Source organism: Xyrauchen texanus, chromosome 41 (assembly GCF_025860055.1).
Source record: "Xyrauchen texanus isolate HMW12.3.18 chromosome 41, RBS_HiC_50CHRs, whole genome shotgun sequence".
Taxonomy (NCBI): domain Eukaryota; kingdom Metazoa; phylum Chordata; class Actinopteri; order Cypriniformes; family Catostomidae; genus Xyrauchen; species Xyrauchen texanus.
The window spans coordinates 13,146,191-13,160,423 of NC_068316.1; the positions used below are offsets into that span (position 1 = coordinate 13,146,191).

General features: G+C 36.5%; 1 protein-coding gene across 3 annotated transcripts; it reads left to right on the forward strand.

The window, feature by feature from the left end:
* The first annotated feature begins 1,528 nt into the window (after window positions 1–1,528).
* Window positions 1,529–14,187, forward strand: LOC127634541 (serine/threonine-protein kinase Sgk3-like). 3 transcript variants are annotated; one of them, XM_052114145.1, is made up of 17 exons: window positions 1,529–2,266; window positions 5,161–5,357; window positions 5,468–5,551; window positions 5,818–5,890; window positions 6,661–6,736; window positions 7,120–7,195; window positions 7,388–7,437; window positions 7,741–7,798; window positions 8,846–8,929; window positions 9,090–9,221; window positions 9,733–9,845; window positions 11,141–11,177; window positions 11,570–11,656; window positions 12,028–12,123; window positions 12,227–12,382; window positions 12,603–12,692; window positions 13,215–14,187. In XM_052114145.1, the coding sequence occupies exons 2-17, from the start codon at window positions 5,280–5,282 to the stop codon at window positions 13,383–13,385; spliced, it is 1,461 nt and encodes a 486-aa protein (XP_051970105.1). In that variant the 5' UTR covers window positions 1,529–2,266; window positions 5,161–5,279; the 3' UTR covers window positions 13,386–14,187. The 3 variants fall into 3 exon arrangements, with proteins under 3 accessions (XP_051970105.1, XP_051970106.1, XP_051970104.1); XM_052114146.1 differs by lacking the exon at window positions 1,529–2,266 and adding an exon at window positions 3,530–3,666; XM_052114144.1 differs by lacking the exon at window positions 1,529–2,266 and adding an exon at window positions 3,530–3,654.
* The last annotated feature ends 46 nt before the right edge of the window (window positions 14,188–14,233 follow it).

A 14,233-nucleotide genomic window follows, 5' to 3' on the forward strand; every position in this document is an offset into this window, starting at 1 on the left:
ATTTGTTTTGATGTTAAATATGTCAAATGTATCTTAGAAATGTCTGGGAAGAGGGCGACTGGATTATTTTACATATAAATGACCTAGACTGTCAACCACGTTCATACTACAGGTGCTATGCCCATTGTAGTGAGATTTTGAGCCAAATAGATTTGAAAGCCGATTCAAAAGGCAAAATAATATTTTACGTCTGATAATTAACACATTGTCTCGTGCAATCACACCAGTGATTAAACATTAAGTACGTAGCGAGATCAACTGCTAAATTAAAATCTGAAAAAGACTTGGGGGTTTGGGAAGATAAGGTGGCAACATGCCCCGTAAAATTATGCTAGTCCTATATCTATTATGGCTGTCACTAATGAAGTGATGTGAAATGAAAAGTGTCATCTGCAATAGATTTTCTTTATCGCGGATTGCAGCGTTGAGTGTTATAACGTTAATCAATCACCCACTTTCTGTTGAGCTTAATTAATGCAGTTTGGCCAATCAGAGGCATTTTGATTAAAGGACAAGTTCAGTATTTTACACTTAAAGCCCTGTTTTAAGATCGTTTCTGATGAAATAGAACGGTTAAGATTAAAATTTGGACCAAGGCCATAAAACCAACGCACATGGCACCCTTTAGCGTCAATATGAGACGCAGATATATATGGGCCAGAAGGCACCTCCTAGTGGTCTAACCCTAACCAATCTTTCAATCTTAACCGTTCTATTTCATCAGAAACGATCTTAAAACAGGGCTTTAAGTGTAAAATACCGAACTTGTCCTTTAATCAAAATGCCTCTGATTGGCCAAACTGCATTAATTAAGCTCAACAGAAAGTGGGTGATTGATTAACGTTATAACACTCAACGCTGCAATCCGCAATAAAGAAAATCTATTGCAGATGACACTTTTCATTTCACATCACTTCATTCGTGACAGCCATAATAGATATAGGACTAGCATAATTTTACGGGGCATGTTGCCACCTTATCTTCCCCCAAACCCCCAAGTCTTTTTCAGATTTTAATTTAGCAGTTGATCTCGCTACGTACTTAATGTTTAATCACTGGTGTGATTGCACGAGACAATGTGTTAATTATCAGACGTAAAATATTATTTTTGCCTTTTGGAATCGGCTTTCAAATCTATTTGGCTCAAAAATCTCACTACAATGGGCATAGCACCTGTAGTATGAACGTGGTTGACAGTCTAGGTCATTTATATGTAAAATAATCCAGTCGCCCTCTTCCCAGACATTTCTAAGATACATTTGACATATTTAACATCAAAACAAATAAAACTGTTTACCTGAGATCGTCGATTCTGCGGATCCATCTCGGCTCGTCTTGATTGAATTGAATCGTCTTGATTGAACACATGAACATGTGTGGTTCAATATCAACCAATAAGATTCCATGTACGATGTCGCGTTTTCATTGGTCAGTCGTTGAAGCCTTTTCTGATTGGTTGTTGCCGTTTTGACAGCGTTTATGCCAAGAGCAAAGAGAAAGAAATCGAAGAGAGGAGTACTTGGGCATGCGCGAACGCACGGGACACAGTCTAAGCACAAACACGCTTACTTTAAGCGAAGAGGAGAGATTCGCGATTGCAATGAACACGTTTTAAGTGCAGGCATATTCTCTGAGCGAGCGCAGAGAAAATTCTTTCAAGAGCAGCGTGTATCTGAGAGCGCGCGCCCAGTTCCCGCGCGCGAGCAGAGGGATTCGCGCTCGCGCATAACATTAATGTACTTTCGCGCTACAATAATGCGCTCTCGACATTTGACAGGGAAATAACGCCATAAAATAATTCTTTGTGGTAATCATCATTACGCCACAAATGCTGTCGATTGAGCGGAACTTGAATTGAAACAGGAATATTCCTTTAAGCAGTTGGGTTTGTGGGTTGATTTAAAAGAACATACTACATGGTTTATCTTTTAAAAGACCTTTAAAAAAAGGTTGGTCAACGGTGGTCGCTGTTCTGCCTCTAGATGGTGGTGTTGTTCATTCGTCCTTACCACAGTATTATTTTTCGTCCATCGTTTGGTCGCCTGACTGATTGTTTCGGAACTTCGGAACAAACGTCAAAAACGTCTTTCTTTCGTGGGAGGATAATTGATAGCATGATGAATGTTGTAGCGTGCGAGTTCTTTCTGTTAAGCTGGCTCAGTATTTAGTTCCCAGACACGCCGAGTTTGATTTTTTGAATCGTTAACTTCCTTTCCCTCCCGACACGCCATTGGAGCCATTTGGATGGAAAGAGTGAGAAAATAAGGCAAGTTATGTCCTCTTAATTTTTTTTTATTTAAATAAAAATGAAGGACGCAAGTGCCACTGAAAGTACGTCGGTGATTGCAGTTACGATTTGGATTGTAATAGTTCCATTTACAGGAATAGTACACAATGTGCATTACGTAATAAAACGTTTATTTATTTATTTTAAACAGAGGCAAATCAAACGCCAGCAACAGTGCCATAAAAAGGAAAATAATGTCAGCCACGTTCAAAATGGTCTATTCTGTTTAGACGCTTTAGTTGACTTTATTTCATTCTGAAATGGAAAAAAAAAGCACAAGATTGTTTCCAGCGTTCTGGCAATGTAATACAATATGAAGATACTAAAGCTTCCTCATTTAGGCTACTCCAGATGACAATCAGGATTTCGAAAATCGATAATTTTGTATGATAATTGTAACATATCTTTTTGATGAAACATTATTTTAGATATAACCTATTTGCATATGTTCCTGTAAAACAAAGTTCCACAAGAAAACACATGGATGTATCATTATTAGCCTACATCATAGACATTATTATTATTATTATTATTATTATTATTATTATTATATTTTGTGGCAAAGAGCAACTGCTCACTGGGAAAGTAATTCACAAACCCCACATGTGGGCTTGTCTGTGTCATTTAAGTATCCTTGGGCAGTAAGCTTACCTACATAGTGTTGACAGTTGAAATGAACATAATTTGACCGGCAGGTAAAATATTCACCAAGAAATTCCATTAAAAGTTTTATTGGAAGTTAAACTTTCATGAGTTATAAACCAAAATTCTAACATTTAGGGTTTGTTTCCTTAACACAAATTCTATGACAGGATTCAATTGTATTGTCACCTTTCAATTAAAACATTTTAATAGTGTAGGATTACACTTAATCTGTGATGAAAGAAGAGGGTGGCAAAGACAAACCTGTAATGACGCAATATAAGCATGGCATGAATCTAGTTTTGAATGTGTGGCATGACAGTGCAAGTGTGTACCTGATCTTTATATTTTATTTTCTCTGCTCAAACCTGTTTGATTGTTTGAGTTGATGTTATACAATTGCATTAAGTCAAATTGAATACCAGCAACCTTTTGACATGTTAACACTTATAGTTAACACTATAGTCACTTAATGACTTTAAGTGACTGTAGTTTACTAGCCCCTATAGGTTAAGTGACTGATTTTATTTTTCACTTTGGCTTTCAAAGAGGTCTTTTAATTGTTGTGTCATTTGTAGCAAGAATCTTGTTTGTACTTTCAGTTTCAACATGAAGTGTCTCAGTCCGGTTGGCTCATACACTGAAATGGACATTTAAATGAATATGTGCTACGCTTCCTGGTGGCTGTTTCCAATAGATACAAATATGAGACATCGTGTCTGCAGGTAAACCATTAGGTAAATTAGTAAAACGGTGTATTTATTTAGAACTGATATATTTCCAACACATTTGAATCTGCTTGTTTGTTTTTTGGAACTAGTCCATTAAGTCATTAAAATACCCTAAAACCTGAATAGTTGACCACATAGGCAAATAAACCTGTTAGTTTTCTCCAAGTTCACGAGAATGTAGAACAATACAGATCATAGCGATAGAGGAAACTAGAATGGAAACTGTTATCTCATCAGAATGCATATTGCTTGGCTTTTATGTCATGCAGTACGATAAAGAGATGGACAGGTTTTAGGATTATCCCACTGCTTGCTTAATTTGTTTGGCGTGTTTAAAGGGACAGTAATTCTTTACGTTCCAAATGATGATTGATTTTATTTTTCAGGTTTGTGGAATATGAAAATACGTTATCAGAATTTGTGTTTTTAACTGCAAGCTAAATTCGATTGCCTTCTTACTAGGGATGTGCACAAGTACTTGATTAATCGAGTACTCATTCAGCTTTAAATATTCTACCAGTAAAAACACTACTCAAATTTGATTTTCCTGTGTGCTTTTGTCTGCCATGGGTAACATTTAAACTGCTTCTCTCACCTTAATCTTGCTGTTCTCCCAAAAAGAAAATTCTGCCATTATTTAAAGTGATTGTATCACTTTGGAAGACATGGAAAGTATGTTTTTACATGTTATTGCAAAAAATATTTATCTAGATCTTGTTGTTTATGCATAGTGCTCATTTTTTCATCAGAAAAACAGAAGGTTGAAGTTAAATTCTAAATTTCAAGTAATCGATTACTCGTTATTTTTATGTGTTAGAGTACTCGACAACAAAATGACTCGAAATGCCCATCCCTAATTCTTACAGTGGCATTTGGGGTTTCGGCACTAACTTGAAGGTAGACCAATATGATTATTTTTTTATGCACTCTGGAATGTGTAGATTTTGTGCTCCTTAAGGAAATTCAAAATGCATTAAATATTTCTGCACACAGAGATATTTATCAGTACTCAATTCTCATTTTCCCTCTGAAGTCTCTCATGAGCTGCTGCTGAGAGGCTCCTCCACCTGGCCTTAATCTGCATTTTATAGGTCCTGCACAGCATTATCTAAAAATACATTTTCTGCTTAGAGGGGAAGGATAATGAAGCCCACCCATAGAACAACTGTGTGTTTCACTTGAAAGAGGGAGTGTGTGGAAGTAGCATATTAAAAGAGAATGTCCCCGTTTGCTCCCTCCCAGTTGGAGAGAAGCAGAGGGGAGGATGAAAGAGAGAGAGGAAAAGAGAGGTGGAGACTCATCCCTTGGCCGCCCAGACTGAGGTTCCTCTCTGTGCTCATGCCACACTTGATTAGTGACTCTGAGGGGCCTTTCTTCTGTGATGCAAGGACCAAAGAGCCCTTTGGAGCTAATGTGGATACACCTTAGTGCTTCAAAAATGAGTAGTCAGCAGTAGTAGAACCTCTTTCTTATGCTCTGGTATGTTTATGTTCTGCATAGGACCAGAATGGAGAGTTCCCATCAGAATCAGGTGTGCCCTAGTGGTATGGAAGTGTTCTAAGGACCTGTGGCATTTGTGAGCCATTGCTTGTGAGTCCCAGATCGTGAGAGAACATAGGATGGAAGACCACCCTAGCTGCCCCAGTGTCAGCATTCCCTGCTACAATGAGCAGAGAGACAAGAAGAAACGCTTTACTGTGAGTCACATGACCTTACTGGTTGTTCTGATATAAATTGTCTGAGCTTTGTGTTTCTGTGTTTTAATGTCATGTTTTGGCATCAGATTTATTAGCTGTTTAATCCTTAGGTTTACAAAGTAATGGTCAATGTTGGAAGGCATGAGTGGTTTGTATTCCGAAGATATGCAGAATTTGACAAACTCTACAACACAGTAAGTGAATTGTTTTAGTCACAATTTTAGTCCATATGTAAATGTCCATAAACATTTATAACTTAGGATTTAGAGTTAAACATACAGTTTTGGATAGATTTGAAAACAGTTAATTACAGTGTGTTGAAATATTCACATATAAACAGTTCAAAGTACTTTTTTTTTTCTTTTGGAATATATCTGCAGAAAGAATATTTTAGAGTAACAATTTGTAAAATATCTAAATCAGACTCATGTAAAAAAAAATATAATGTATTCTTCCACAGTTGAAAAAGCAGTTTCCTGCTCTGAATTTGAAGATTCCTGCTAAGAGAATATTTGGGGACAACTTTGACCCAGGTAATTCAGATAGCAGAAATTGTTCAGAACATGTTTGGCATATCCTTGATTTCCTATGAAATAAAACTAATATTGTGTAGACTTCACTGTATCCATTTGTCTTCTTGTGGATGTACATTTGCTTCATTACATTTAACAGACATCACAAGTATTTGCCAAATTAGATTATCCAACAGAGTTCCATACAGAAATTCAACTGTGCCTAATCCACCCTGACCCAAGCCTATAAAATCTTTTTCCTTATTAACCTTGAGTTATGCTCAGACAATCTGGCAAGAAAGTTCCTTGCATAAATACCACAATGAGATGTGCACCCAAGTACCTTAAAATATTAATTTGAATTTTTACCATATAGTTTTACAGTTGTGTTTGGCCATTGTGCAACCAATTATGTGGCCAGTATGTGGTCAAGATTTTTTTAATGCAGAAATCATGGATCAAGTTATTAAAAGCATGTGCTAATATTGTGAATGTGTCTAAAGGAACATGTCCTAATTTTTCTTCTCACCCATTGTTAAGATTTTCTTTCTCTCACCCTATGCCCTATTTTTCTCTGCTGGAGAACATCAGTCGAATTATTTAGGACACATTTTACTGTAGTAACCCATTCTCCCCTTAGAAACCGAGGAGGACAGTGAGTGGTTGCTATGTAGTAAAAGCTGCTGTCAAAATGGATGGCATATATTAGTAATTTTCTCTCAGAGGTGGTGCTATACACATTTCAATATAAACTAATTATTTCTGATTTATATATTTTGTGTGATTCACAGAGTTTATAAAGCAGAGAAGAGCGGGGCTACATGAGTTCATTCAGAGGATTGTGTCCCATCCACAGCTCAGCAACCAGTGAGTATATCAGCCAGTTATTTTTAGTGCTTTACTTTCAGTTTTTATTAACACTCATGGTGTCCGTGTATCTTGATTTATGGTGAATTTTAATGTATTTGACTGGGGTTTGTGATGGAAACAAGCCAAAACTAGTCAAAGCAATATTTTGCTCTCTGAATATCTCTCTGAACTTTTAACACAAAGCCAGTTAGATTGTATCTTGCGATTTCGTGCCAAATAAAAATGCATATTTTTTTAATTCTGTGTAATATTCACTATGGTTACGGTTCATGTTACAGAGAACTGTTGATGTTAGCTCGCATTTCTGCTCACAGCTGTGGCTTTGTGTTGGCTCAGTCTGACTTATAACATGTGAATGTTCACCCATTTCAAATGCGCAGTTCTGATGTCAGAGTCTTTCTACACATGGACAAATCGAGAAACTTCTCCGATGCCTCAGAGGATGAAGATGACAAGGTTGGTATTTCTACTGATATTACATTTTAAAATATACAATTTATTGAGTAAGTGGTCTTGGTAGTCCACTCCATTTCTTGAGAAATTCAGCTGTTGACTGTGTAATGTTAACATCTATTGAATGTTTATAGACATGTAGTACATGTTTGAATTGTGTCATAGCTAGCCACAACTTTGTCATATCCTTTACAGAGTAACTCAACCTCTAGAAACATTAACCTGGGGCCATCTGCAAATCCACAGTAAGTACTGCTTCTGTGTACTACTAGTTTACTGTTGAAACTTGCCATTGCAATACTGCAAATATTGTTGGCATTTGATAAATTGCTTGTGATGCTTCTTGTTTGTAAGTCGCTTTGGAGAAAAGCATCTACTAAATTATTACTGTACATGCAAATGAAAGTGTTTATTTACATTTTGACACAAATACCAATTTATCTAAAAAGAAAAAGGAAAGACAGAACGTCTGACAGAATTGTAGTTTAATTAATAGCATACATGGTGTATTGTATTTTAACATTTGTCACCATATTTTTTTCCCATAGTGCAAAGCCCAGTGACTTTGACTTTCTTAAAGTCATAGGAAAGGGAAGCTTTGGAAAGGTATGTTTTCTTTTTAAAGGGTTAGTGAAACTATCCTCTAATCATTTACTAACCTTAATGCCATCCAAGATGTGCATGACTTTCTGTCTTGTGCAGAATACAACCAAAGATTTTAAGAAGAATATCTCCGCTCTGTAGGTACATACAATGCAAGTGAATGGTGATCAGGCATTTGAAGCTCCAAAAAGCAGATAAAGTCAGCATAAACATAATCCATCAGACTCCAGTGGTTTAATCAAAGTCTTCTGAAGTGATCCAGATGGTTTTAATTGAGAACAGTACAAAATATAACTCCTTTTTCACTGTACATCTTGCCATTGCAGTCTCTAGGCACAGTCATGATTTCAAGCTAGATTAAACTTCCTATAATGCCATTTAGCGCTCTGTGCATGCGTTGAGCAATCGAAAGTGTAATTGAGAATGGCTTGATGTAGAGTGAAAAAAAGAGTTCACCTGTTCTCACCCAAAACCAACTGGATCACTTCACCTGTTCTCACCCAACACCAACTGGATCACTTCAGAAGACATGGATTAAACCACTGGAGCCTTATGGATTACTTTTATGCTGACTTTATCTCCTTTTTGGATCTTCAAAGCCTTGATCACCATTCAAATGCACTGTATGGACCTACAGAGCTGAGATATTCTTCTAAAAACCTTTGTGTTCAACAGAAAAGAGAAAGTCATACACATCTGAGATGGGTTGAACCATTTTTGGGTGAACTATCACTTTTTAAATATACTGCCAATAATGGTGTAAATTGTCTGAAGCTGTAATCAGCCTCTTCGTTTGTGAGAGAAAATGGGAAAGTGAAATCTCTTGTGTGATCAGTGCACAGTATGTATCAGTTACTGAAAGTTCTGAATGTTACTCAGGCTTAATAAATTCTCTGTTTTGTTTGCTGTATGGTTAGTCATAATGTTTTGGTTCCAAGTTGTGGACTTTCCATTTAGGAAGTGAGATTTCTCAGTTTTCAAGTTGTTCATGAACTGACAAAGTGGAAGTTGAAAGTGTTGCTAACCCACCGTGTCCTCTCCCACACAAAGGTTCTCCTCGCAAAGAGGAAACGGGATGGGAAGTGTTACGCCGTCAAAGTCTTGCAAAAAAAGGTCATTTTAAACAGGAGAGAGGTAAATGAATGAAATGGAGGAAAACAGCAGGGACACGTTTTGAGATGCATTAGGATATATTTTTCTGGTTGTAAAACCCAAATTGTATTTGTACTTTCTCTCTTATATATGCATTTAAACATTTGATTAACGAATGTCCCAATATCCTTTTTCATGCCAGCAAAAGCACATAATGGCTGAGCGTAATGTATTGCTGAAGAATGTTAAACACCCCTTCCTGGTTGGACTTCACTATTCCTTTCAGACAACAGACAAGTTATACTTTGTCCTGGATTTTGTCAATGGTGGAGAAGTAAGTATTTGTGGTTGCTGACACACTGAAACAGAGTTACAAACTTATTTCCAAGGCTGACATCTGTACTGTCATAATATCACAAAAGCCACTGTGGCAGATGAAGCAAATATTTTATAAATAAATCTATCACTGACAATGATATTTGTTCAAATGAAGGTCCTAATAAGGAAGTGTTACGGATGTAAATGAGATGGTGAGGCCAACTAAATTGACATTGCTAATTATAGGCCGATGTGGTATTTTGTATGGTTCCTATTCACATGCTCATTTAAATATGGTAAAACCTCTGGTCTGACTTCATCTTTTCAGCTTAATGTGTGCTGACCACTTTTGAAAAGTCAGCTAATTAAAAACCACAAAAAACCATTAGCATTATGAGACAGTCTACAGAACAGCCTGGCGGAAAGACATTCAAACCTTTAATAGGTAGCCTGACTATTTGGTCTTTGAATTGCCCAGTTCTGCATTTTTGTAAAGTATATTGAAATTTTTTGACTTCCCATTACAGCTGTTCTTTCACCTGCAAAAAGAGCGAACCTTCCCTGAACCCAGAGCTAAATTCTACATTGCTGAGATGGGGAGCGCTTTGGGTTACCTGCATTCTCTAAACATTGTTTACAGGTAAATACAGCTTTTCTGAAGAATCCTTTATGCTATAATTGTTAGGTTGACATCTAAATGTTAAAGTGTGTGAGAATACTGAGAGGCACAAATGTTTTACAGACACATTCAAAACCATCTCTCTTCATCTTTCATAGATTTTATTGTTAACTCGAATGCTGTCATCCCCACTTCCATTAGCAGTGGTTTTGCTTGAATTTACCACATTAAAGGTGCACTCAGTAATATTTTGTTTACATTATGCAAACACCTAGTGGCGTAGTTCTTGATACTGATGCCATTGTAGAAATGTGCTATTTGCAGTCAGCCATGATTAATTTATTCTGCCAGTGAAAACATCCAATTACAGAAGATTAGATAAAGTGAGTAATATTCAGCTGTTCATATTTTCGCCAAAACCATATAGAAAAAAGCAGCTTTTTTTAAAGACTGATATAACTTGAGTCATCTTGTAAGTGTACATCACTTTAAAAAATTAAATAAATACTATTAATTTCTTTGTTTAAATGTTGAAGCAGAAAATTGTTAATCTTTAAATGCATTGAAATAGTTTTGATTTACTGTAGTCATTTGACAACATTAATTAGGCAAGCTCACATTTGAAATGGTCATCATATAAGCATAGTCTGCTTTCATAGCTTAAACACTCACTGAGAATTTTATTAGAAACACCGGTATATCTAATCAGCCAATCATGTGGCAGCAGTGCATAAAATCATGCAGAGACAAGGCAGGAGCTTCAGTTAATGTTCACATCTACCAACATAATGGGGAAAAAATGCGATCTGATGTTGGTGCCAGACGGGCTGGTTTGAGTATTTCTGTAACTGCTGATCTCCTGGAATTTTCACACACAACAGTCTCTAAAGTTTACTCAGAACGGTGACAAAAAACATCCAGTGAGTGGCAATTCTGCGGATGGAAATGCCTTGTTGATGAGAGAGGTCAACCAAGAATGGCCAGACTGGTTCAAGCTGACAGAAATGCTACGGTAACTCAGATAACCACTGAGCAGAATATAATCTCAGAATGCACAATGCATCGAACCTTGAGATGGATGGCCTACAACAGCTGAACACGTCAGGCACTTTATTAGGACCATAGTGTTCCTAATAAAGTACTCAGTGAGTGTATTTTCTTAATGTGAATTTAAATGCATTAGAAATTTCCTGTGTTCATATCTATCTTGTATTAAATGGCCTATAATTCATTGTGTTATTTTTCTGTGTGATGAACTGTTCCTGACTAAAAACGTATTTTCTCATGCTAACAAGTTTAGTTTTTTGTGTTCTCAGGGATTTGAAACCAGAAAATATCCTGCTTGACTCTCAAGTAAGAATTATCTTTTTTCATTAATAAAAGCTACAACTTTTATCATTTCCAGAGCATAGATGAACAAAGTTGTCACAGTCCCAGAGAAAACTGAGTAATCTGCCCTTGCTATAAAAGTATAACAAACTTTTATGATATCCAGAGAGAGGCATTCATTTAAGCACAAGTGTTGCTTTGGCCAGCCAAATAAAATATTTCAGTGAAATTTGAGACTTTTGGGTTTGAGATATTGGGTTGAGTTTTATTTCTGCATTTCCTATAGAATCTGATGAAATTATGAGAGGTGTACAGGACTTTATATTACTGTCAGACAAAAGATTATTTGGATCTGAGAAGAATAGGCCTCTTGTGTGGTATCTTCCTGAAAATGTTGCAATCTCTTGTTTGTTAAGGGACACATCGTTTTGACTGACTTTGGACTGTGTAAGGAGGGCATCTCCCAAGCAGATACAACAACCACATTTTGTGGAACACCTGAGGTATTCTTTTCTGAATACAGATATGATCAATTTCAATCACGTGAATTGCATTTATGTATTTTTGACTTTGTTTTATTTTAAAATGTTCATATGTGATGATCAGTGTATTTTGCAAACTTTAACCAGTTGTTTCATTTGCTTGACAGCTTGTTTTGTTGCATTGCAATGTCAGTGTTCAGATTCAGTGATTATGGCACAGTTAATTATCTAGCATCATGTAAAAGTTCCTGGCCAGGCCTATACTCCTAAATTGACACTTGTATTTTCTTGAGTACTTGGATACATGGACTGTCTTACACTGAAGATCCTTGAATAGTGCAGATAAATAATGTTTTTAAAGCTATATTTACATTCTAGTGCATTCTTGATAGTATCTAGCTCCAGAGGTACTCCGGAAACAACCCTATGATAACACAGTGGACTGGTGGTGCCTGGGATCTGTGCTCTATGAAATGCTGTATGGGCTGGTGAGATACCAACTGACTTGGAAATGCCTGGCTGTGAATGAAAATGCAACATATGTAAAGGCAATGATGCATAAATCTTGTTTTACCTTTATGCCCTCAACAGCCACCGTTCTACAGCAAGGACACACAGGAGATGTATGACAACATTCTTCATAAGGAGCTGGTAATGCGCCCTGGGGCATCCACAGCTGCATGGTCCATCCTTCAGGCCCTGCTGGAGAAAGACCACTGCAAGAGGCTTGGCTACGGAAATGACTTTGTGAGCTATTTAAACATCATCTTGCTGCTGCTTCACCCCCTTTGTGGAAGATTTTGTCAAACATTTCAGTAGGAATTTAGAAATCTTAATACAGAGGGTGTAGGGAATGCACTTTAATTCCCCTCAGAATTTTATGTATGATTAAATCTGACAATTTTAAATGGGAATTTACTTGGCATTTGGTATGCAAAATGTCCTGATCCTGTTCTAATATTTCCAGAATGAAGTCAAAGGGCATGAATTTTTCTCATCCATCAACTGGGATGATCTTGAACAGAAAAAGCTCCCGCCCCCATTCAACCCTAGTGTGGTAAGACTTGACCACATATTTTACCAAGTTTCAAGAAGTTATCTATACCAGTCTATGCAAACTTGTGCTGCTGTCACATGCTCACTGTGACCGTAGTATGTTAGAATTATTAAAAATGAAAATAAATGGGAACATTTTTAATTATTCTGAACCGTTCCTAAAATAATCAAATCGAATCATAAACTAAATTCAGATATCAAAGTGCATCATAATGGTTGGGTAAAGAATCATAATCAAGTTGAATATTGAAATATTTTACACCCCTCATACGAAGTAGAAAATGATGCACTAGTTATTTCCGTTGGCTGTCTGTAATGTAATCAAGAATGTAATTACGTAATCCATAAAAAGGTTAAGTAACTGAATGAACATTATAAAATGTAATGGATTCCAATGACAAGTACTCAATTATTGCAATCTGATTACATAATCCAGATTACATGTAATCTGATACCATCCAGCACTGTTTATACTCTAATTACAAGAGTATCAAAAAGTCACCATTCTGACGTTGTTTTACAGGAATCCCAGTATGACATCTCAAACTTTGATCCAGAGTTTACAGAGGAAACAGTGCCGAACTCTGTGTGCTTCTCTTCGGGGCAGTCAATAGTTAACGCTAGCGTATTGGAGGCTGATGATGCTTTCCTGGGATTTTCCTATGTTCCACCATCAGAAGATTCTTTCCTGTAACAGCAATCCTCAGAGAGTTGGATGAAATTATCATGCTGTGATCACTCTCTCTCTCGCTCTCTCTCTCTGTTGAAAGGGAAGAATTTAACAAATGTGATGTTCTGATCACAGGGGAGACCCTTGTGTTAGTTGACGGAAGCAGTCAACCTTTTTGGGTGCAGGGTGTTTCAAACTTTATTTTTATGCTTGAATAACAAAATTCTGTTTTGTATAACGTTGAATGCCTTACCCTGAGACTGTTCAGGGGCTGAAGTGTAAATTTATATTTGGTCTTTTTTTCCTAAGAAATATTTTCTATGGATTTGTTATTTGTATCAAGGAAAACTGGATGATATTTGTAAACCGAGCATCCACTTTATGACACAGTTTCACCCCAATTCTTATATTTGATTGAAATGCTGTGCAGTGTATGACTAATTGTGCTCTTGTAGTTTAGTTTATTATTAGAAAGATGCTATGGAAAAAAATGCATTTATATTGTGTCAGCCAAAGCAATTGAATTGCTAATTGACACTTTAAATCATAATCTTTTCACTTTATACTGTTTCATATCCTGTATTATAATATGGGCATAGTTCAACGTTTGAGCTACATTCTGAAATCATAACGAACCCTATGAGTGACCCTATCAAACAGTTATAATACCGTGTAAATTGAACATAGCGATTGCATCTTAGTTTTTAATGAGTTCTAATACTCGCACAGAAATTAACTACTTCATTTGCCGCATCCTGGTATAGGACGGGACCCCATAGTGCCTACTGACATATAAATGATGTACTGTACAAGTAAATATCTCTTGAATCACTTAGCGTGTTTGAGACATCTCATTTACATATATTTATGAT